The 25,477-nt window shown below is 40.4% G+C and overlaps 1 protein-coding gene across 4 annotated transcripts in view; it reads right to left on the bottom strand.

Moving 5' to 3' along the window:
• The window catches only part of MTX2 (metaxin 2), a 55,707-nt gene extending 30,807 nt beyond the window's left edge, over positions 1–24,900 (bottom strand). The window contains exons 1-4 of one of the 4 annotated variants that reach the window (XM_073305954.2): positions 24,600–24,900; positions 6,533–6,656; positions 1,765–1,812; positions 733–779 (exon numbers count right to left, since the gene is read on the bottom strand). In XM_073305954.2, coding sequence (XP_073162055.1) covers positions 733–755 — 23 coding nt within the window. In that variant the 5' untranslated portion in view covers positions 756–779; positions 1,765–1,812; positions 6,533–6,656; positions 24,600–24,900. Of the gene's footprint in view, positions 1–732; positions 780–1,764; positions 1,813–6,532; positions 6,657–24,599 lie in introns of those variants that run through there. The other 3 variants (XM_073305951.2, XM_073305952.1, XM_073305955.2) reach the window with 3 other exon arrangements.
• Positions 24,901–25,477: the final 577 nt, after the last annotated feature.

Raw genomic sequence — 25,477 nt, 5'->3', positions numbered from 1 at the left:
GAGGGAATAAATCAACCCTCTTCCACAGCCAATACTAGAGTTGCTTTGGAGGATGAGGAACTTTTCTTGCCAGCCAGTCCCTCTCTACTACTGGGAGCAAGTATCCCGTCAGAATAAAGAGAAGCCTCTGGGGTCACTGAACTTAAAAGGTTAATGGAGTTTACATGGACTTTCCAGCCACAAAGGCACTTTTAAGCAAATTAGAGCCTTTACCTCTAACACATACTGGAGTGTACAAATATACAGTGGATTCTAATTCTTTACATACAGCGGACCTGGATTCCTTGTGTTTTGGGGATATTGGCTTTGAGGGTAATGTAACCAACAAGCATATGAGTGGTCTTTGGGAGGACACCTTACCCTAAAAAACCCAGAAGGTGGACGACAGCTGGAAAGACAACAACAAAGGTCAAATATGAGCTGCCAGTAGTGTGTCCAATTCAGATTATAAATAGGTAGACAGATGTAAATATTAACAGATGCATAGGCACTAATATTAGGAATCTTAAAAACAAAATCAGTAACACCTCAATGATAAAGACTAAAAAGGAATAATTTCAACTTGAAAAATTATGTTGTGTCCAGGAACATAAAATGTTAAATCTACAAAGTACTTAGAAAAATTCTAAATATGTCATTTGAATACTTTTTATGTAATTTACTTAGGATTTAATCCTTCCAAGAAATATTTTAATTTAACATCTCTCTATTTTAAAAAAGATGATGCTTTACCTGAACAGCAAGAGAAGATGCATTGTCAGAAAGCAAAATTTGCTCCTCTGTAGAAAGAAAATGAAAGAATATAATTACAAGAAATAGTTCTTCTTTAGTTATTCATGTGTAACTGCATAACATTCTGTGTTAAATCTCTTGTATATAAATTAAAAGGGCAAATACTTCAACAGAGAATATATGCACCATTAGATTAATTTTATGCTATGCTATTGGACAACCAAACATGAGGTATGAATACAAAAATATACCAGGAATATTTCTTCTAGAAATGCCCTCCCCTTTACCTTATTTCACCAGAGATATACAATTAGAAACCTCAACTAAAAAAAAGAAAAGAAAAGTGTCTCAATTTTAAGCCAATTATTCCTCTACTAATCAAAGTTAAATAAAATAGCATCTTCATAATTCCTCTAGCTAAGAAGTAAAAGCTTTCAGAATCCTCAAAAAAACAGCTTGCAGTTAATATTGCACACTGTGTCTAGGTCTGTCACACAAAAGAAAGATGACAAGTTCGCTGCAATAAAAATTCCATGCTTAGAAGACTAGGGCTGCTACCTATTAGTCTTCATTACTTTGCAGTCTTCTGACAACTGTAGCAGGCTGCTGAGCCCCAAATGGGGGCCATAATGTGATCTGATGATATATGAAGAGCTGCTAAAGGGAGCCTGAACCATCCTAGCCTATACATTTTAACAGTTCCTTTTTACTGAGAGCCCACTTTACCATAAGACTTCAAAAATCTGCTGCCTCAGCTATTGGTGCAGTAAATCTGCCAACGGTGCCTGCAACCACATCATTTTACACTGCCTACAGCAGCCAATATAATGAGTCAATAATAAACCAAGGACCTTATAGGCCATGAATAGCTGGTTTATATTGGCAGATGCAAGCTTAGCTAAAACCTCTGACCAGACAAACACAAAAGAATCTCTTCTTAACAGTTTCTATTTTCCCTGAAGTTAATTATATTACTGTATATTTAATGTTTTTAAAAATAAAATCATTAATTGTAGAAAATGATGTACCCACCCTTCAGTTGCTGATACAATGCAGCATTTTCAGGCCAAGGTTCTGCAGCTGTGGAAAGAAAAGAAATTCATAATTAAGCCAACCAACCAACAATATGCTAGCGGACGTGAACTGATCATGAATGTTACCTAGAGCAGAAACAGAATTTTAGAGCCACTAATGCAAAATTTGACCTACCTTAAAAATGGCCCACTGTTATTCACACTGCTCTCCTTTTCCCAGGGAATGAAAAGGGATGGGAGAAAAGAGAAATCTGATTCCTCCCAAAAACAAAGGCTGCAATATTCCTTAAATTCAAGCTATGCCAAAGGGTGAACTTACTGCTCTAAAACCATAGTAGCAGATTTCTTCCTAACTGTAAGAGTTCTTGTACACTTTCCCAACAAAACATACCATGCTCCATTCTGCCCACTCACAAGACAAGTAATTTAAAAGCTGTAAGATAAAGAATTCTGATAAGAACAGAACAGACACGCAGAGGAGAGATGGCACAACTGGCAGTTACAAAACTAAGTTTAAGAGTTTGCTTTGGGACAAAAAGTTTTCTGCTGTTTTAATGTTGGTTCTTGATTCAGCACCCCCTATAACAGAACACTCAGCTAAGTGTTTGGGCACTTCAGAAGGCAACACACCAAGTAGATAGTAGTACTAATGGTTTATTTTGCCACACAATATGTGACAGCACCAAAGTTGATATTTGTCAGTATTCTTTTGAAAGACTATCATCATTTGTTCAAAAAGGCAAGATAGTCCAACTAAGAATCTGTGTGTTTAATCAATCATGTACCAAGTGAATTTCTGGCATAGCATAAATAATCATCCATACTGATTTACTATTGCTAACAGTGGTTAGATAACAGACAAAATGACATTACAATGAACTATTACATTTCTTTGTTAAATACATCTTAGATGTCCGTTTTGCTAATGTTAATTCAAGTTTTTTTGTTTCAATCAAATTGACTAGTTGTGATTAAAATTCATTCTACTCACAAACATTTTTTAAAAGCATTCAAGTCTACAAATGACTATATGTAGAGCAAAACGGAAGCCTGCCACTGGCTAAGAAAAGGTGTATCAGTTGGCCTTCAGAACTCTAAAGAAAAATACTGCATGATTTCATAATTAAAATATTCTTTTCTACTACTCCTGCACTGTTAAACTTTATTTTTTATGACAGTTAGACAAGATTGTAAAACTTGTAATGTATACACAATCTTGCAAAAGGTCACTACCCTAACATCAAGCACAAAAAGCCTACCAGTATGGGCATGAGACGGTAACTAATCACATCCAAGTGTCATGACAAAATGTTTTATGTTTTCTTATAGCATTTATTGCTTTTAAACCCATCCATTAAAGTTTGTTTCCTGAAATAATAATTCTTGAGATGAAATACACTCTTATTTATTTAAAGAAAAAAAAGACAACACCACAGCGTACCTGGCACCAATTGTTAAAATGACGTATCTAAATTGCATTTCTTTAATTCAGTAGAAGTCCAGGCCCATAGAAATGTTGAAATTTAGTGACACGACCTCCATATGTGAATGGACCAACTACTATTTGCATGGAAGAGGCGGAAGTACTGCCAATATCAAATGATCTGTGTGGTTTCCACCATTTGGGGATGAAGTCTAGTGAGATTTCAGCACCAAATTGACCTCAAAATGAAGCCTAATCTCAATACAGATCTAGATGTAGACACCATATTTCCATTAGGAGTCGTGCTAAGAAGTCAAAGAAGCTCCTTCACTGAAGATACAGATGCACACAATATAGGGCAAATGTGAAGATACCTATTTTTGGCTGTGACCACCTGGATGTCCTGTTCAAAAATTTCAGTCATATCCCATATGTTAAAAAGGACTGCCATCTTCAACCTGCTATGTATATTCAGCTGTGGACTTCACATTCATTTTGTTAACTATTACATATAGCCCTAGCTCCCAACCTCAGGTGTATGGACGAGCACAGTATAACTTCAGGAAGAAAGGTGCAATAGTTGTTTTAAGCCACAAATGTGCTCACGTAAACCTAAACAGACTGTGCACCAGTCCAGTCTCTGGAGGCAGAAAACCTCCATCTGTTCTGTGAATAAATACAGCACAGATAGTAATGCAAACTTCCCCATACTGCATTGCCCATGTATCTCAAATCCTGATCTACAGTAACTACTTCAAGGAAGTAAGAGTGTAGTACTGTCTGTGTTCAGTCCAGGGCAACAACAATCACCGTGCTTACCTCTCTGCTAGGTGTGATGGTGCTTGGGTGATGTGGACGTTTGTCTGAAAGAACTGGACTGCGTGTCAATTTAGTTCTCACAGACTACTCATCAGATGGTAACAGCTTTTGGTCACTGAAATCTGGCCTAGGATAGTAAACAACAAACTTGGAAGAAGAGGCTTCATATTCTGTTACTCATATCCCAAAAGAACCACCTTATAAGATTTTCCTTAGATTCTTGCACACTGGGCCAAGTGTCCTGGAAGAGTAGCCAAACTACAATACAAAGGGTACACTCTCAAAAGTCTGCACAATTCTCATTGACTTGACTGAGAATTATGTTATTAAACACCTACACACTACTCTATTACTCACCCTGTATCTTGTGGGCACCCTATATGCAGTCATTTCATATATTGCTTTGGACAGAGGTTTAATACCACAATATAAATCTGACAAATGACAAGCCATGAAAGATGGAAATTTAATTCAGAATAGTATCATTAGAGTCCCAAAGACTACTTAAAACTCGTCATAACCCCAAAATCTACTGCTCAGGAAGACTAGAGCCCCTATTTTATGACAGCAAGGAAAAATTTTAAAAGAGATGCCATGTGTCTCCGTAACAGGAGAAAAAGAGTATAGTATTTTTAATGTTCAGCACGACTCCTGGCTTCTGCAGGTGAAGACATAATTTGTAGAATAATAGGCACTAATATTACATGCTGCTTCAGTTCTGTCATATTTCCAATCCATCAAGTTGATTAATGCTATAATAACTCTACACAAACTTATCATTGTGCACTAATGAAGTCAAATCCAGTTTATCCTTCAGCAACTAGATTATTTTGGTCTCCAGATGTTAGTTCTCCAGCTAACTAAGGCCAGCCTGGCAGTGATGGGGCAGAGGAAAAGCAACAAATGTGACATATACCCAATTTTGAAAGTTTTCTGCAGGGGATCAACTTCATAGTGTCTCAGCAGCATCAGATCCAATAGAACAGACAACCATCTTCATCGCTAGCTTACAGTATGAAATAATTGACTGGTTATATGCCTTATGGACTGCAAGTTATTGTTGAACCTCAGGAATATGGACATGACAGAGGAGCTAAAACTGATGGTTCAGCAGATGGAGCATTGCAGTGATCAAAGAAGCTAAACGGTAGTTAAACCTGGCATGTAAAAGCTTCTATAGTTTTTAAAAAGAATTAAATATAAAATTTAGTTATTGAAAACTTTACTAAACGTCATGTGCGTTTGATTAACCATATCAGTTGTTTACTCATCACTGGTGGGTTTGGAGAACAGCAGCATATAGAACTAACAGACATTGGCAGGGTTCATTGATACCAAATTAAATTCTCTAGAAAAAAATCCTGAAAATTAAGAGTCATCATATGACCCAAGAAGCTTTAACTACCAAGGACAGTGGCTATATAAGTTGATTCCCAGCTCCTCTTCTGTCATATACTGTCCTAACCATTCCTTGATATCATTTTTTCCTGATAGAAACAAGGTTCCATATAAATCAATCTGACATGAAAGTTCTGTCAAATTCTTTGTTGCTGGGAAAATATTGCATAAGGTGCACTTTTCAGATTTAGTAATGGAATATTTTACTCCTGAAGCATTAAGGACTGGTTCAGCTAACCAATTTGTCTTTAGATTTAAAATGATCATTTCTAGTCACTTCTGATTTTTAGTTCGGTTTATCTGTCTAGGCACTTATATGCCCTGTCCCATCATCGGAGCAGGAGCATCTCACAAGCACTTGTGTAAATATATTCAAGACTCTCCCGTCAGATAGGGAAGTATTATCCCCATTGTATAGACAGGGAATTCAGGCATAAGAAAATGAAATTCACCTCTGTGCAGGGAGCCCACACAAAGCCTATGCACCCGCTCAGTTCCCAATTAAGCTTTCAAAACAGAGCTGAAGTGGGCCGTCAGTGATATATAGGCCTTGTGGAGGCTCTCTGCACAAAAGTGAACTGCAACTAAAGAGATCAGGTGAGGTGACTCAACCAAGTTCACCCAAAATGTCTGGAAAAGCAAAAGACTGAATTCAAACCCCCCAAGTTCCAGTCCAGTGCCTCAGCATCAAGAATTCCCCTTTCTAGACTGTTACTTCAAAAATTAAAACAATTGCATTAAAAATTATCTCATGACATTAGAGAAATAGCCACTGAATTTCCAGTCCGGCAATCATAAGCGAGTGTGAAAATTTCCAGCAGAATGGTATTGACACAGAATGGGGAAGGGAACAGAAATAATTCATCCGTGCAGCATTAGCAACAATTCTCTTCCATAAACTATTTACAATTATTCAATTATTACTATTTACAATTATACAATTATTACGTTTATTACTTTACAAAAAATAAGAAACTGACTCTAAGAAACTACAAGATATTAAATAGGCTTTCAAGACTTTAGTGAGGTATAGTATGTGCTAGGCCACCATTTTACAACTTTTCTTGCAAAATTCCACAGGGCATAACTAATGTAAGATAGCATAGTATATGGTGGTATGGCTTACCTGCTGCTCAGCCACCCATTCAGCAAATTTACTTCCAAACTGTAGCACTCTTTTATATTACAGATAGATAAATAAATAAATGTCTTAAACCCACTGGGAGACTTCCAGATCCATCCTTTAAGCCCTTCACCTCAGAAAAGGAGATAGAAGTAGTAAGAAGAGAAGGTATTTTGTTACCGAACACATCCAACTTGAAAATTACTTGTTCCCTGCTTCTAGGAACACCGCAGAAAAACAAAATATAATTTAAAAAGTAAAGTTTTTATTCAATATTTATGATAATGCCTACTTACACACTAGTTCAGCCCCATCTACAATCAAGGTAAAGAATTAACCACAGCACTGTCCTCTGGCACATTCATTATTTGTTAAGTGATGATGCTATATATACTCTGTGCCAAATAAGATGCAAATAAAGACAATCCCTGCCCCCAACGCCTACAAACTAACTCTCTGATATGTCCACTATGACACTAATTTACCTTGGTTTTCTTTCTTCCACTTCTAAAAATAACAGTTATTTAATGGGCTACCGAACTAGTTCATGTGATTCACTACATGCAATTATGTAATTGAGGATAGAATCTAGTCCTTGGTCATTTTGGTCCATTCACCCAGTATAGTTTTCTAAAATGCCACGTAATGTTCATAGATCTCAAATGAAGGAAGGATGTGCACAGAAAAGAAATGTTCCTTCTCTGTGAAGAAGTGGCTACATGAATTAGTTTCATTTCTCTATTTTTACCATGTTCTCATGGTATACTACAATATTTAATTTGCATAAAAAGTAGAAAAAAGAAAAGCATCTGTACGTTAACAATTAGACATAAGAATTTAGGTTCACATAATGGTAAAGCCCTGTCTTAAACTAGCTAAGAGATAGAATATTCTGAATTAAGACCAGAAATGTTGTCCTTAATTCACCTTGCTGTTTAGACACTGCACCTGGTGAGATAAGTGAATTTATATACTATTCTCAAAGATTTCTCAAGAGTATTTCATCACAACAATGCAAACACTAAAAGCAATGGAATTGTAAATTTGGGCAATAGCCACACCTACCAATCTTAATATCCAAGTATTCGCTCACAAACCTCTCCACATTCAATCACACTGACACCTAACAGTAAAACAGACCATTTGTGATCCACCCAATTTCAGGCTGAGACTGGAGCCACAGGAAAAATCTGCTTTGCAGTCAGTATCTTCTACCTTTAGACATCCCAAAGAAAACCCCATTGTCAGTCTCTTTCCTAGCTGAAATACAACAAAAGGAGGCAGATTACCAGTGTATTCTCCTTTCATAATGGAAAAGCAAACATTTTAAGTTTTGGGGGTGCCAATGGGTCTATTAAGTATAAATATGGAAATGCTGGTAATTAATATTTTTTTAATTTACCTGAAGATAAAAGTGTAGGAATAAACCTTGATTAATGCAATGATATTGCAGTCAAATTGGAACCAAAGCAGTTCAAAGACATCTTATCCATTAGTAGTGATCAATAAAGGAAGTATAACTAAGTTATGAATTAGCTGCCTGAACACCAGCCAATTCAACCCACCTATGTGAAGACACAGATCAATTTTAAAAAGGTACTCAAATCAATTTCATAAAATTGACCTAATGTTGTAGGCTAACAAGGGTCAAGAAAACCAGTTCATAGAGTCAGTAACTCCAAGGCTCTGCCAAAAATGAACACTAATTACTTGAAGGAAAAAATGTGTTATCCTAAGATTCATAGTTGTGCAAACACCCACCATTTGTTCTCAAATTGAAGTGTATGCATTAAATCATGTACCAGTAATTACATTATTTGGTTAAATGCATTCCCATAACCCTTCCCCCCAAAGAAGTTACCGCAGAACTTCAGAGTTATGAACACCAGAATTACGAACAGACCAGTCAACCATACATCTCATTTGGAACCAGAAATATGCAATCAAGCAGCAGAAGAGACAAAAAAGGAAAACTACTAAAAAATAAAGGGAAAGTTTAAAAAAAAAAGATCTGACAAAGTAAAGGAAACTGTTTCTGCACTTATTTCATTTAAATTAAGACAATTAAAAGCAGAATTTTCCTCTGCATAGTAAAGTTTCAAAGCTGTATGAAGTCAATGTTCAGTTGTAAACTCGTGAAAGAACCACCATAAGGTTTTGTTCAGAGTTACGAACAACCTCCATTCCCGAGGCGTTCATAACACTGAGGTTCTACTGTACAATGCAGATAGATCATGTATGTTCAGTGAATATTGATCAGCAACCTGGTCAAAGGAAAAACCCAATTTCAGCAGCAACTCTGGAATTTAGCGGCCAGCAACTTGTAGAAAAGTGTCATATGCAGAATCTCTAGCAGCCATTTGACATGATGGAATTTGCTATTTTATCCTACAGAAAGACTGACTAAATAAGTATGACCTTTAGTTAGCTTATTTGAACTGGGTGTTCTAGCTGGCATTTACTGCAAGGGTAGGGCGTTGACCCTACAAAATACTGAAAACTTTTGACTAGAGCTGAGTACCCACATCTCTCACTTGAAGTCAATGGGTATTGAGGATGCTCAGCACCACATAGGAGTATCTGACAGGATGAAGATTGAAGACCTAAGACCAGTCAGGATAAAACCAGGTCAAAATTAAAATAAAATAAAAATAAATAAATAAATGCAGCTCCTAAAACAAAATCTATATGTTTTCCTGGGAGTGAGGACAAAGGGTTAGGCAACTTAAGAGGACTTATAAAGAAAATCCTCAAGAAATGACATACTATTACTTGTTCTATTCATGTGAAATCCTCCCTCTCAAAGAAATTCCATAACTCCTAGTTATACCTGTGACACTGTATGGAATCTGAGGGTCACTTTAGGATATCATGAATACCAATACTGTAAAATTGCAATGTGTGCGCCAGATATGCCACATAAGGTATCTGTGAAAATGTTATAATTTACCAAGTATGATAATCTTGTTTATATGTTTGCATCATCTTTGTATTGTAAGTTATAGATATGTGTGGTATATCTGTATTCCCAAACTTGTGCTGTGCATCTGGGTGACATCCCCAGACAGATTGGCATCAGCACTGTAGGAAATACTAGCTGCATGGCAAAAGACTATAAAGGGCAGCTGCATCTTCTCCATTTTGCCTTCAGTCCTGCTTCTTACCTCTGGAGTAACTTTTCTACAGACTGAAGCTCTGAACAAAGGACTGGATGACCAATGCAAGCTGTGGATGTGTTCCAGAGGGACTTTCAAACCAGCAAACTCACCAGTACTGCTAAGAACCTGATATATGGATTTTGATAGTCTCTGTATATATTTGAGTGCTTTATCATTTAACAACTCTCTTCTTGTTTTTTCTTTTTTCTATATAATAAACCTTTAGTTTTAGGCACTAAAGGATTGGCTGGCAGCATGGTAGTTTGGGTAAGATCCAACCTAATATTGACCTGGCAACATGGCTGACCCTTTGGGATCAGAAGAACATTTTGCACATGTGAGCAGAGTTTCTAAAATAACTTCCCACTATACGTCAGCTAGGTGCTGACTGGGAGCCAGAGAACTGGAATGCAATAAAGAGGGCTGTGTGATTTCTGTTTTAGCTTCTTGATAACCAGCATGGGGGATCAGAAGCACAGTTTGTGACCGGTTGGGGAGTTTAACTTCAGTGTTACCCACCAGTCTTGGGAGTATCGGCTTTCTCTTTTGCAGCCTGCCCTGACCTAGGCATTTCCAGTGAGGGATACACCCCAGGCACCCCTGGGGCACGATACCTTCCTTTGCCACTCTAAATACATTATCTTCCTGCCTTATGCGAACAGCCTTCAACTACTTTTAGGCTACATCTACACCTGCACTGCTACAGTGGCACAGCAGCAGAACTGCAGCTCACAGCGCTTCAGTGTAGACACTCACTACAGCGATGGCTGGGGTTCTGTAGGTAATCCACCTCCCCAAGAGGCTGTAGCTAGGTCAACAAAAGAATTCTTCTGTCAACCTAGCACTGCGTACAAAGGTGGTTAGATTGGCTTAACTATGTTGCTCGGGGTGTGGATTTTTCATGCCCCTGAGTGACATAACTCGCTTGACTTAACTTTTTAGTGTAGACCTGGCCTTAGATTTAGGTCACCTGACCCATTTTGACTATCATAGAATATCAGGGTTGGAAGGGACCTCAAGAGGTCACCTAGTCCAACCCCCTGCTCAAAGCAGGACCAATCCCCAATTTTTTTTACCCCAGATCCCTAAATGGCCCCCTCAAGGATTGAACTCACAACCCCGGGTTTAGCAGGCCAATGCTAAAACCACCGAGCTAGCCCTCCCTCCTTGAGCTACTAGGATTCAGCAAAGTACTTAGGCATGTGTGTAACTTTAACCATGTGAGGTGTCCCAATGAAATCAATGGGGCTACTCAAATGCTTAAATACCAACCTGAATTGGAACTTGGTCATCTATTATCCAAGTTATTTACATTCACCATACTTTAAACTTTCCTCTTAAATCAGTGTCTTCAGCCTCCTGATCATTTTTTGAGGCGAGCAGGGGGCTCTTTTCTGAACACCTTCCAACTTGTCAATATCTTTCTAGTAATAAGGTGCCCAAAAACAAATACAATATTCTAGGTGCAGTAAAATCAGAGACCTTTGCAACACCCCTACAATGCCCCTCTGCCATGTACATTGGCCAAATCGGACAGTCTCTACACAAAAGAATAAATGGACACAAATCTGACATCAGAAATCATAACATTCAAAAGCCAGTAGGAGAACACTTCAATCTCTCTGGTCACTCAATACAGAGCTCAAAGTGGCAATTCTTCAACAAAAAAACTTCAAAAACAGACTCCAATGTGAAGCTGCAGACGGGAATTAATTTGCAAACTAGATACCATCAGATTAGTCCTGAATAAAGACCGGGAGTGGTTGGGTCATTACAAAAACTAAACTTAATTTCCCCAATACTAATTTCTCCCTACTGTTACTCACACCTTCTTGTCAACTGTCTGTAATGAGCCACTCTCTAACCACTTCAAAAGTTATTTCTCCTCCCTTGGTATCCTGCTGTTAATTGATTTATATGGTTAGACTGATCTAACACTTGGTAAAGCAACCCACATCCTTTCATGTATTTATACCTGCTTCTGTATCTTTTACTTCATACATCTGATAAAGTGGGTTCTAGCCCACGAAAGCTTATGCCCAAATAAATGTGTTAGTCTCTAAGGTGCCACAAGGACTCCTTGTTCTTTTTGCTGATACAGACTAACACGGCTACCACTGAAACCTATCCCTACCTATGGACTCCAGAAGGGATGCCAGCTTGCGATACAACAGCTAGAAAGGTATTCCTCGGTTTGACATATTAGCCTACCACCTCTTTCAGCATTTCTATCTATTAGGTTTCACCCTTCAATTCAATACCTGTGTTATGAATAATTTCCCCCCTCCCAAATAAGGCTTACATTTTCCCCTCTACATTATTTGCAATTTCATTTTGTTATTTTCTAATTTCTCTGATCTATTTTGCACTATTTGTCTTGACTGTTTAAGCACCTTCTTCCAGTTCATAGTAAAATTAAATGTGCAGATTAACAGGCTATTTATACCCCCTTCTAATAATTAAAGATGTTAAATAAGACTGGATTTAAAGATCAAACCCCATAGAATCCCAATGAGCACCTTCTCTTCCCTGCTTTCCTCTGCTTCCTACACCTCCAATACACACACTGCAACTTTGCACACTACTGTATCTTTCATTATAATTTTAAAAAGCCGCTCTAAGGAATGTGCCAACAGTGTAGTGGTATGTGGTATCTGTTTAGTGCCCAGAGCACTGGAGCTTGGAATGGCAGCAATAGAGTCCCAGTTCTCCCACAAACACACCTATTTGTTTTAGTTTCAAAAGAGGAAAGGAAAGGAAAGGAAAGGAAAAAGAAAATGGGATTTTCATGGGGAGTGCATGTATTTATCCCAAGGGGCAGAAGGAGGAAATTGGGGAGAGAGATGGGAAAAACCTGATGCTTTCCCAGAGCAATTACTGGACTCACTCTAAAAATACTTTGGACTTGTACTAACCTTTGTTGCAGTCTTTCGGTCAGTTTTCAATTCACCGGCCACTGTTCATATTCAAGCCATTTTAAAACTAAAACCTAACTTTGCAAGTAAGCTTTCATAAGATCATATCAAATAAGAGAGTATAAAATGTTACTAACATCCAGAAATATATCTACTGTCTTCCCTTCATCTGTTAAATTTATAATTATATTTTTAAAAGTAATCAAGTTTGTCTGTCAAGAGACAAGAGAAGCTGTTACTTTAACAGAAAACATGAGACAATAAATACCAATTAGAGAAAGATTGCTTAGTCTTAATGGATCCAGAAACAACTACGGAAGCATTTTACATTTATGAGCTGTAATTGTATTACTTCTTAAATCAGGAAATAAGACTCTCTCAAGTGAAATACACAGTGTATCAAAACAATGAAAGTAAATTATTTCTCCTCTGACCTAGAAGAGATTTGACAGGCAATCAGCTCAAACACAGCTATAAAACATATGGAAACTACACTAGCCTAAGGTGGTGTTAGAATTATAAAAGTTCTGTTTATTAAAAAAAAATAACATTTAACTTGACAGTGCCCCTTTAAAACAGCTTGCATTGATGTTGACTACAGCACAGACTGCTTAAAGCTAGTTTGAAGCAAGTACAACTACTTTTGCAACATACAAGCTTGAACTATTAACATGATATACATCCATATTTCTGTTATACACCAACTAAGAAGGCATTTTGTATTATTATTTAGACTTTGAACTTTTATCTGTAAGAACAATTTATGTGGCAAGTTTTGTTCTCTATATATTTATTATTAGCAAAATCATGGTTCATCTTAATACATAAAAGATGCAGACAGACAATTTATTTTTACACACACCTTTATTGCACTGGGGGTAGACTTTTTGGGAGTGTAAAATATATATAGGCAGACGGAGCATGTTTTTCAAACTGTATTAAATTTCCCCCAGTACTACAATTAGACTAAGGACTTGGCTACACTTGCGAGTTACAGCGCAATAAAGGCACCCCGGGCATACTAGCTCACTACCCGTCCACACTGGCAAGGAACGTAGAGCGCTCTGATTCCGCGGCTACACTGCTGCTGGTACTCCACCTCGGCGAGCGGAATAACGTTTGCTGCACCCCTGCTGGAGTACCGTGGCGCCAGTGTGAATGAGGAGTTGCATTACTGCGCTCTGATCAGCCTCTGGAAACGTCCCATAATCCCCTTAAGTCAAATGGCCACTCTTGTCATTTTTTTTGAATCACTGTAGGAATGCAGATATGTCCTTTGAAAGCTCCATTTCTGACATCTGGCATGCTTATCTGCTCCGAGACAAAGCAACCATTAGTGTGGAATACCGTGTGTGAGAGAGAAAGGCGGGGGTGTAGAGGAGGGTCTGCTGCTGTCTGAACTTACAAGACAGCATGCTGACATGCTCTCAGCCCCCAAAAAACCCTCTCTCTCCCCCCACATACACACAACACACTCCCTGTCACACCCCACCCCACCCCATTTGAAAAGCAAGTTGCAGTCACTTGCATGCTGGGATAGCTGCCCATAATGCACCGTGCCCAATGCTGCTGCAAGTGCCGCAATGTGGCCACACCAGTGCTCTTGAAGCTGTGAGTGTGGACAGACTGCAGCACTTTCCCTACTGCGCTCTCCGAAGGCTGGTTTAACTCAAAGCACTCTACATCTGCAAGTGTAGCCGTACCCTAAGAATCTGGGTACAGCACATGAGCAATTAGCAATCCTTGGTCTAGAACCAGTGCTTGGGAAAGGTTCTTTTTCTCCCTACTCTTTGTCCATCTTTGCAATAGTCTTTCTAGATGATTTCAGCATCTGATATCTCACAAAAACAGATTGAGTTAAGAGATTAATATTTTATACCATTTCAGAGCTGGGCTCCTAAAAAACTTTCCAATGCTATAAGAACTCATTACTATCCTTGTAGCTATTTTGTGATTTGTTCAGGATTAGTCTGCATATGGTCTCTTTCATATCTATGGGAGAATATATTGTTGGATGTATTTCAGAGATAGTCAATATGTAAACAGATCATAGCAATGCAAACCTATCTGCCATGCATGAAACATTTATACTTACAGTTCATAAAGCTACAGAAAAATGTTATTTTTCCTCTAGCTTACAGCAGCAATATCTTGTATATTCAAAAGAGAAAAGTGTAAGTGAATGGTTTTAGCATTACCCAGCCAACATTACCATAAAAAGCTTCTTACTCCACATAAATGATTTGTTCATCTTTTTATATTTAATCATTAGTGCATTAGAGCAGCAGACTATACTCAGCATGTTCAAATGAACAAAAGTACTCATGGCACCTTAGAGACTAACAAATTTATCTGAGCATAAGCTTTCATGGGCTACAGCCCACTTCATCAGATGCATAGAATGGAACATATAGTAAGAAGATATATATACACATACAGAGAACATGAAAAGGTGGAGGTTGCCATACCAACTCTAAGAGGCTAATTAATTAAGATGAGCTATTATCAGCAGGAGAAAAAAACTTTTGTAGTGATAATCAAGATGGCCCATTTCAGACAGTTGACAAGAAGGTGTGAGGATACTTAACATGATTCAATTTGTGTAATGACCCAGCCACTCCCAGTCTCTATGCAATCCCAAGTTAATGGTATCTAGTTTGCAAATAATTTGAGTTCAGCAGTTTCTCGTTGGAGTCTGTTCTTGAAGCTTTTCTGTTGCAAAACTGCCACCTTTAAGTCTGTTACTGAGTGACGAGAGATTGAAGTGTTCTCCTACTGGTTTTTTAATGTTATGATTCCTGATGTTAGATTTGTGTCCATTTATTCTTTTGCATAGAGACTGCCCAGTTTGGCCAATGTACATAGCAGAAGGGCACAGCTGGCACATGATGGCATATATCACATTGGTAGACGTGCAGGTGAACGAGCCTCTGATGTGTGGCTGATGTGATTACGTCCTATGATGGTGTCCCCTGAATAGATATGTGGACACAATTGGCAACAAAGCCCGATGCAAGGATAGGTTCCTGGGTTAGTGTTTTTGTTGTGTGGTGAGTATTTGCTTCAGGTTGGGGCGCTGTCTGTAAGCGAGGACTGGTCTGTCTCCGTGAGAGTGGGGGATCGTCTTTCAGGATAGGTTGTAGATCTTTGATGATGAGCTGGAGAGGTTTTAGTTGGGGGCTGAAGCTGATGGCTAGTGGCGTTCTGTTATTTTCTTTGTTGGGCCTGTCCTGTAGTAGGTGATTTCTCGGTACTCTTCTGGCTCTGTCAATCTGTTTTTTCACTTCAGCAGGTGGGTACTGTAGTTTTAAGAATGCTTGATAGAGATCTTGTAGGTGTTTGTCTCTCTCTGAGGGGTTGGAGCAAATGCGGTTGTATCGTAGAGCTTGGCTGTAGACAATGGAGCGTATGGTGTGTCCTGGATGGAAGCTGGAGGCATGTAGGTAAGTATAGTGGTCAGTAGGTTTCCGGTATAGGGTGGTGTTTATGTGACCATTGCTTATTAGCACTGTAGTGTCCAGGAAATGGACCGCTTGTGTGGATTGGTCCAGGCTAAGGTTGATGGTGGGATGGAAATTGTTGAAATCATGGGGGAATTCCTCAAGGACTTCTTTCCCATGGGTCCAGATGATGAAGAGGTCATCAATGTAGTGCAAGCAGAGCAGGGGCGTTAGGGGACAAGAGCTAAGGAAGCATTGTTCTAAGTCAGCCATAAAAATGTTGGCATACTGTGGGGCCATGCAGGTACCCATAGCAGTGCCGCTGACTTGAAGGTATACATTGTCCCCAAATGTGAAATAGTTGTGGGTGAACACAAAGTCACAAAGTTCAGCCACCAGGTTTGCCAGGACATCATCATGGATACTGTTCCTGATAGCTTGTAGTCAATCTTTGTGTGGAATGACTGCGTAGAGGGCTTCTGCATTCATAGCGGCCAGGATGGTGTTTTCTGGAAGATCATCGATGGATTGTAGTTTCCTCGGGAAGTCAGTGGTGTCTCGCAGATAGCTGGGAGTGCTGGTAGAGTAGGGCCTGAGGAGAGAGTCCACATAGTCACACAATCCTGCTGTTAGGGTGCCAATGCCTGAGATGATGGAGCATCCACGATTTCCAGGTTTATGGATATTGGGTAGCAAAAAGAATACTCCTGGTTGGGGTTCTAGGCATGTGTCCGTACAGACCTGTTCCTGTGCTTTTTTGGGGAGTTTCTTGAGCAGATGGTATAGTTTCTTTTGGTATTCCTCAGTGGGATCAGAGGATAATGGCCTGTAGAATGTGGAGTTAGAGGGCCGTCTAGCAGCCTCTTGTTCATATTCCAACTTATTCATGATGACAACAGCACCTCCTTTGTCAGCCTTTTTGATTATGATGTCAGAGTTGTTCCTGAGGCTGTTGATGGCATTGTGTTTAGCACGGCTGAGGTTATGGGGCAAGTGATGCTGCTTTTCCACAATTTCAGCCTGTGCATGTTCAAATGGACACAACTCACACAGAGCCCTTAAGAAATTACCATTCACCAGTCTGCTGAAATATTGCAGGTATTCAAGCATGTGGTCAAGTGATTAAGTATGAGATTCTGTACCCACTGTCTTGATGGGAATGCATGAAGTATGGTAAAGCGGAGGATAGGCAGTACTTTAAAAAAGTCGACATCCTCTGAGAAGTTATGACACATTCCTTGACAGAAAAAAATCCTCTGCTTCTAATACATTTCTAGAAAATAAACTATGCTGGGCTGATTCTATTTAAGTGCACATGTGAAAAAGCCATGTTTTATGGCTGCTATATTGCTAGGGCAGTTAGAGTTAATTGGAATTGCCATGACAAAATGATTGGCTAATAATAGAGGGTCCTGTTCATGAAAACAATCAAATTTCATTTTTATTACTAATGTAAAAAATTCTTAGTCATGATTACATTTCCATGAATGCATAATAGGAAACCAGTACTCACAAATGGAGACGTAGAAAATAAGGACATTTTAAAGCAATCATAATTTTAAAATGGTATTCTTTCTAATATAGCACTTTTTTCACCCTCAAAAACATATTCTTACGTGTGTGCACAACTGCTTGTCTTTGGCATAAGAATGAGAAACTGTACTTCATCTCTTCAGGTTGCTCAGCACACAGTATGCACTGGAGCATATTTGACTATTTTTTTTTTTTTTTTTTTAAATCGCCTCTTCTAAAATACATTACTAAAGTAATACCCTGGGGCCCTGTTTACTGAGTAACTTCTTGGGAAAGCTAAGAAATGTAATGTGTTATACCAATAAAATAAAAACCAGCAGGATCTTATTAAAAGGGGAAAAGGCAAAATGCCACATTTATTGTGAATACAGAAAGAATCATAGTAAGCAGTTAGTTATAGCTATAACATTCCATTCAATCTCTCATTTATTCATATATATATATATATATATATACACACACACACACATACATATACACACACACACACATACACAGGTTCTGCAAGGTTGTTATCATAGTTACCAGCCTTAGAGTTGCTCATGCCAAGCCACTGGGCAGGTGGCCTGGACATGAGGGAGCAGGGCCTTGTCAGATGCTCATCTGATGCTCCTGGAAGTTGGTTTGCAGAATCAGACCCCAAAGTTCTCACTTTCTAGAGTCCATTTTTATAGGAATTTCTTCCTATGCCAGGCTATGGGAATTGCTTCATCATGCTGTTGCTGAATCAATCAGCAGATGACACATTCCTGACGGCTCCGTGCTGCCAGATGTTATCTTGTTCTTTGGTTCTCCCATCCTTGAGGCTGTTGGGTGGATTCCAGTCTGCCCTCCGGGGGTCCTCTGGTTATTTCCACTTGACGCCTTCTTCAGCCAATGGACACTGGATTCTTAGGCTGGCACCTCCCTGATCATTCAGTTATTATCCACACCAAACATCCATCCACGCACATCCTCTATCTCTATTTTAATCACAATTGTTAAAGCGAGATGAATACAACAAAAGGGCGGGGAGTCTCTGGGTGCTGTTTCTGTTGTTACAGAGTATTGCTTTGAGTCTCTCTCTGTGTGAGTAGTAGTTGTTACAAAGAATTGCTTTGAGAAGAGACTCTGTCTTAGAATGTACTAACACAATTAGCAGCTTGCAAGTTTCACACAAAGAGGGAGAGAAACAGTACCAAAAACCAAGAGACTTCTTAATTAGTAATACCCTGGAATTTAAACTATAGGGAATCAAACTCATTTGTGATTTTAATACAGAACTTCTTAGTGTCAAAAGGAGGATTATGTTGGATCATATTAAAGATTTATAATCATCAGTGTCACTTTCTATGTAGCCTATTCAAGAGAAGGTACTGTGAGGCAATTTGAGTTTGTGATTCCAATTCATGCCATATACTTGATCCTAGTGATGTATCTTTACTACAAGGTTCTGGGGCAACAGGCAAGGTGAGGCACACCCACTTTTGAGGAGTCCATTCGGTACAACCTCTAGTGTCCAATAGCTTCCCTCCCTCCCCAGCCCACTGGCTCAAGGTGAATAACTTCTTGGGAAAGCTAAGAAATGTAATGGATATTGGCCAAGATACTGCCTGAGTTAATCTCCAAAAATACTTATTTTGTTCATACTGGAAGATTTTCTGTTTTCATTTACTTTCAGTCTATAACTGTACGGTCTGTAATGTAGATCAGCTATGAAAACTAGAATCATAGAATATCAGGGTTGGAAGGGACCTCAAGAGGTCATCTAGTCCAACCCCCTGCTCAAAGCAGGACCAATCCCCAATTTTTGCCCCAGATCCCTAAATGGCCCCCTCAAGGATTGAACTCACAACCCTGGGTTTAGCGGACCAGTGCTCAAACCACTGAGCTATCCCTCCTGCAACTGAACTATCTCTCCCCCTCCCACCCTCGAGCTATCCCTCCTTCAGTTTTTTACGGCTGAAACGTCTATTATTTTAAGGCCAGATAAGTGCTTTGACACTGAGCATTTTCCGACAAAGCAGAGGTCAGGTCATAAGTTTGTTTTATAGAATAAGGTTCAATAGACTGTAGAGGGCTCTTTAGATCTTGTTATGCCTTTGCGAGCTAGATTAATGAGCTGGACAGAGAAGCTGGACAAATTCAGACTAGAAATAAGGTACACATTTTTAACAGTAAGTGTAATTAACCATTAACTTACCTAGGTATGTGGTGGATTCTCCACCGGTTGAAGTCTTTAATCAAAGTTGATGTGTTTCCAACCAATGCACTGTAGATCTGCTAGAAGTTATGGGCTTGAAAAATTTCACTTGGTAAAATTCTATGTCCTGTGTTATGCTGGAGATCAGACTAGATCATCATAAGTCTTTTCTGGCCTTAAAAATCAATGAAGCTACAGAAGACAGCAGGAAGGTGGACATCTAAGGAATTAATTTGGTGCTGAGTTTTATGCAACACCTTAGCTAAGAGGAGAGTTATTCAGCCATTTGCAGAGTCATATAACCATATTTTCCACAAATCCCTATCTAAAACTGAAGAACAACTTGCCTGACTAACTTCTAATTTGACCAAGACATTCTCATCTAGAAAAAGACTAAATATCATAGAATCATAGGACTGGAAGGGACCTTGAAAGGTCATCTAGTCCAGTCCCCTGCACTCATGGCAGGACTAAATATTATCTAGACCATCCCTCACAGGTGTTTGTCTAATCTGCTCTTAAAAATCTCTAATGATGGAGATTCCACAACTCCCTAGGCAATTTATTCCAGTGCTTAACCACCCTGACAATTAGGAAGTTTTTCCTAATCTCCAACCTAAACCTCCCTTGCTGCAATTTAAGACCATTGCTTCTTGTTCTATCCTCACAGGTTAAGAAGAACAACTCTTCTGCCTCCTCCTTGTAACAACCTTTTAGGTACCTGAAAACTGTTATCATGTCCCCCTCTCAGTCTTCTCTTTACCAGACTAAACAAACCCAAGTTTTTCAATCTTCCCTCACAGGTCATGTTTTAAGACCTGTAATCATTTGTGTTGCTCTTCTCTGGACTTTCTCCAATTTGTCCACATCTTTCCTGAAATGTGGCACCCAGAACTGGACACAATACTCTAGTTGAGGCCTAAACAGCACGGAGTAGAGCAGAAGAATTACTTCTCGTGTCTTGCTTACAACACTCTGGCTAATACATCCGAGAACGATGTTCGCTTTTTTTGAAATAGTGTTACACTGTTGACTCATATTAGCTTGTGGTCCACTATGACCTACAGATCCCTTTCCGCAGTACTCCTTCCCAGGTAGTCATTTCCCATTTTGTATGTGTGAAACTGATTGTTCCTTCCTAAGTGGAGTATTTTGCATTTGTCCTTATTGAATTTCATCCTATTTACTTCAGGCCATTTCTCCAGTTTGTCCAGATCATTTTGAATTATAATTCTATCCTCCACAGCACTTGCAACTCCTCCCAACTTGGTATTATTCACAAACTTTATAAGTATACTCTCTATGCCATTATCTAAATCACTGATGAAGATATTTAACAGAACCAGACCCAGAATGGATCCCTGCAGCACCCCACTCGTTATGCCCTTCCAGCATGACTGTGAACCACTGGGAACAGTTTTCCAACCAGTTATACACCCACCTTATAGGAGCTCCATCTAGGTTGCATTTCCCTAGTTTGTTTATGAGAAGGTCATGTGATACAGTTTCAAAAGCTTTACTAAAGTCAAGATATACCACATCTACCTCTTCCCACCATCCACAAAGCTTGTTACCCTGTCAAAGAAAGCTACCAGGTTGGTTTGACACAATTTGTTCTTGACAAATCCATGCTGACTGTTACTTATCACCTTATTATCTTCTAAATTTTTGCAAACTGATTGCTTAATTGTTTGCTCCATTATCTTTCCAGATATTGAAGTTAAGCTGACTAGTCTGTAATTCCCCGGGTTGTCCTTATTTCCCTTTTTATAGATTGGCACTATATTTGCCCTTTTCCACTCTTCTGGAATCTCTCCTGTCTTCCATGACTTTTCAAAGATAATTGCTAATGGCTCAGATATCTCCTCGGTCAGCTCCTTGAGTATTCTAGGATGCATTTCAGCAGACCCTGGTGACTTGAAGACATCTAATTTGTCTCAGTAATATTTAACTTGCTCTTTCCCTATTTTAGCCTCTGATCCTACTTCATTTTCACTGGCATTCACTGTTAGACATCCAACCACCACCAACCTTCTTGGCGAAAACTGAAACAAAGAAGTAATTAAGCACCTCTGCCATTTCCACATTTTCTGTTATTGTTTTCCTCCACTCATTGAGTAACAGGCCTACCATGTCCTTGGTCTTCCTCTTGCTTCTAATGTATTCGTAGAATGTTTTCCTGTTACCCTTTATGTCTCTAGCTAGTTTGATCTCATTTTGTGCCTATGTACTTGTGTTATTTTTTTATATTCATCCTTTGTAATTTGACCTAGTTTCCACTTTTTGTAAGACTCCTTTTTGATTTTTAGATCATTGAAGATCTCCTGGTTAAGCCAGGGTGGTCTCTTGTCATACTTCCTATCTTTCCTACGCAGTGGGATAGTTTGCTCATAGTAATGTCTCTTTGAAAAGCTGCCAACTGTCTTCAATAGTTTTTCCCCTTAGACTTGCTTCCCATGGCATCTGCAAGATTTCAGGTCTCCCACTCCAAAAAAGTTATCTCCCTACCCAAAACGGGGGGAAGGGGGTGGTGGAGGAGAGAACAATATTGTCAGACATCTAGATGAACATAATTTGTTGAGTAAGAGTCAACATGGTTTTAGTAAAGAGAAATCATGCCTCACCAATCTACTAGAATTCTCTGGGGGCGTCAACAAGCATGTGGACCAAGGGGATCCAGTGGATATAGTGTACTTAGATTTTCAGAATGCCTTTGACAAGGTCCCTCACCAAAGGCTCTTACGTGTAGTAAGCTGCCACGGGATAAGGGGGAAGGTGCTCTCATGGATTGGTAACTGGTTAAAAGATAGGAAACAAAAGGTAGGTATAAATGGTCAGTTTTCAGAATGGAGAGAGGTAAATAGTGGTGTCCCCCAGGGGTCTGTTCTGGGACCAGTCCTATTCAACAATTCATAAATGATCTGGAAAAAGGGGTAAACAGTGAGGTGGCAAAATTTGCAGATGATACAAAATTACTAAAGATAGTTAAGACCCAGGCAGACTGAGAAGAGCTACAGAAGGATCTCTCAAAACTGGGTGACTGGGCAACAAAATGGCAGATTAAATTTAATGTTGATAAATGCAAAGTAATGCACACTGGAAAGCATAATCCCAACTATACATATAAAATGATGGGGTCTAAATTAGCTGTTACGACTCAAGAAAGAGATCTTGGAGTCATTGTGCGTAGTTCTCTGAAAACATCCTCTCAACATGCAGCGGCAGTCAAAAAAGCGAACAGAATGCTGAGAATAACTAAGAAAGGGATAGATAATAGAACAGAAAATATCATGTTGCCTCTATATAAATCCATGGTACGCCCACATCTTGAACACTCTGTGAAGATGGGGTCTCCCCATCTCAAAAAAGATATACTGGAATTGGAAAAGGTTCAGAAAAGGGCAACAAAAATTATTAGGGATATGGAACGGCTTCCGTATGAGGAGAGATTAATAAACCTGGGACTTTTCAGCTTGGAAAAGAGACGGCAAAGGGGAGATATGATTGAGGTCTATAAAATCATGACTGGTGTAGAGAAAGTAGATAAGGAAGTGTTGTTTACTCCTTCTCATAACACAAGAACTAGGCGTCACCAAATGAAATTAATAGGCGGCAGGTTTAAAATAAATAAATAGAAGTATTTCTTCACACAGCGGACAGTCAACCTGTGGAACTCCTTGCCAGAGGATGTTGTGAAGGCCAAGACCATAACAGGGTTCAAAAAAGAACTAGATAAATTCATGGATGATAGGTCCACCAATAGCTATTAGCCAGGATGGGCAGGAATGGGGTTCCTAGCCTCTCCTTGCCAGAAGCTGGGGATGAGCAGCAGGGGATGGATCACTTGATGATTACCTGTTCTGTTCATTCCCTTTGGGCACCTGGCACTGGCCACTGTTGGAAGACAGAATACTGGGCTAGCTGGACCTTTGCTCTGACCCAGTAGGGCCATTCCTATGTTATGTATGAGGAATCATTGAGGGGGGAAGGGGAATTTGTGGTAGGTATCTATAATTGCTGCAGTTAAATGTCAAGGGCAACTACAACGTATAGATGGGCACCATTTTAGCATTTCTAGAAATCAAAATAAAATGATTTTGGAACTTGAACTTAATATTTTGGTAACAAGTGTCAAATTGTATGTATCCTTAGAAAATGAAGAGGAAAAATAAGAAAGAGGAGAAAGTTGGCCTCTATAAGATACAAATAAACTTCAACTTCTGATGGAGGAAAATGGCCTAGCAAGTTAAAAAAAATATAACATAACACTTTTTGGGGTGGCAGGGCAACCAAGTCACACTAAGATATTCAAATAATATGTGATATGTGTTTACCATTGTAATCTGACACTGTAGGATACACATGTTGTTGACATCAGGCTATTAAACACTCTGAGCTTTGCATGACAACATTTCCAAGGCACAACATATACAGTGGGACACCACACAATGCCACGTAGTATAGTTACTGCAATAAATAATCCAGCTCTTTAAACACCACAGCAAAACTACCTCAGACAGCATCATCAATAACATGGTCACCACGCAGGTAACATTTACTGACACTGCTTACAAGGCGTGCCAATACTCGACAAGAGCCTGACGCCAGGATGGCTGGGCTCTCTGGGTATGGGGAGCTGGGCCAGGCCCACTGGCTTTTGCACCCCGCTCCCTCCCCCCTTGCTAGTCCCATGCCCCCCTCTGAACCCTGCCTGCCCCCGGCCCGCTCCAGCCCCCACCCCACGCACCCATCCCCCCTCTGCCACCCGGTATCCCTCTACTCCGACTCTCTCCTACTCCCCCGCCCCGTCCACCACGCCGCCCTCTCCTGCCCGCCCATTACCTGCTATTTGAGTCACAAACGCTTCCGCCACCAGAGACATGATCCCCTCCGGGCCACGCGCGCTCCGCAGGTCCCGGCCGCGCCAGGAGGCACCAGTGGCAGCCCCGCAAGGTTAAGGGCACGCACAGGAACTGGGAGCCGGCCTCGCAGCGCCGGGGCAAGTGCATCCGGGGCCCGCTCCGCCTCCCGGCCCGCCCCTCCCGCAGCTCTCTCCTTGGGGCGGCGGAGGCCGCGCTGGGCCGGCCCCATCCCCCGCCGCTCCGAGCAGGGCAGGCCGCTGCCGCCGGGAGCCCCGCAGCGAAGAACTCGGAGTCCCCGGGGGGCAGAGCCCCCTTCCCGCAATGGCACCGACGCGGCGCTATGAGCATGACCCTGGCGGCAGCCAGCACCTGTCCTACACTGGGGATCAACCCTACACAGACACTGTACAGCCCCGTGCTGGGCGGAGGATCCCATGGACTGGGGATCAACCCTACACACACACACAGACACTGTACAGCCCCGTGCTGGGCGGAGGATCCCATGGACTGGGGATCAACCCTACACACACACACACACACACTGTACAGCCCTCTGCTGGGCGGAGGATCCCATGGACTGGGGATCAACCCTACACACACACACAGACACTGTACAGCCCCGTGCTGGGCGGAGGATCCCATGGACTGGGGATCAACCCTACACACACACACACACACTGTACAGCCCTCTGCTGGGCGGAGGATCCCATGGACTGGGGATCAACCCTACACACACACACACACACACTGTACAGCCCCGTGCTGGGCGGAGGATCCCATGGACTGGGGATCAATCCTACACACACACACAGACACTGTACAGCCCCGTGCTGGGCGGAGGATCCCATGGACTGGGGA

This window comes from Lepidochelys kempii, chromosome 11 (genome assembly GCF_965140285.1).
Source record: "Lepidochelys kempii isolate rLepKem1 chromosome 11, rLepKem1.hap1, whole genome shotgun sequence".
In the NCBI taxonomy this organism is placed as follows: Eukaryota; Metazoa; Chordata; order Testudines; family Cheloniidae; genus Lepidochelys; species Lepidochelys kempii.
The sequence above is the reverse complement of the archived record's forward strand: the minus strand, read 5'-3'. Positions and strand labels throughout refer to the sequence as shown.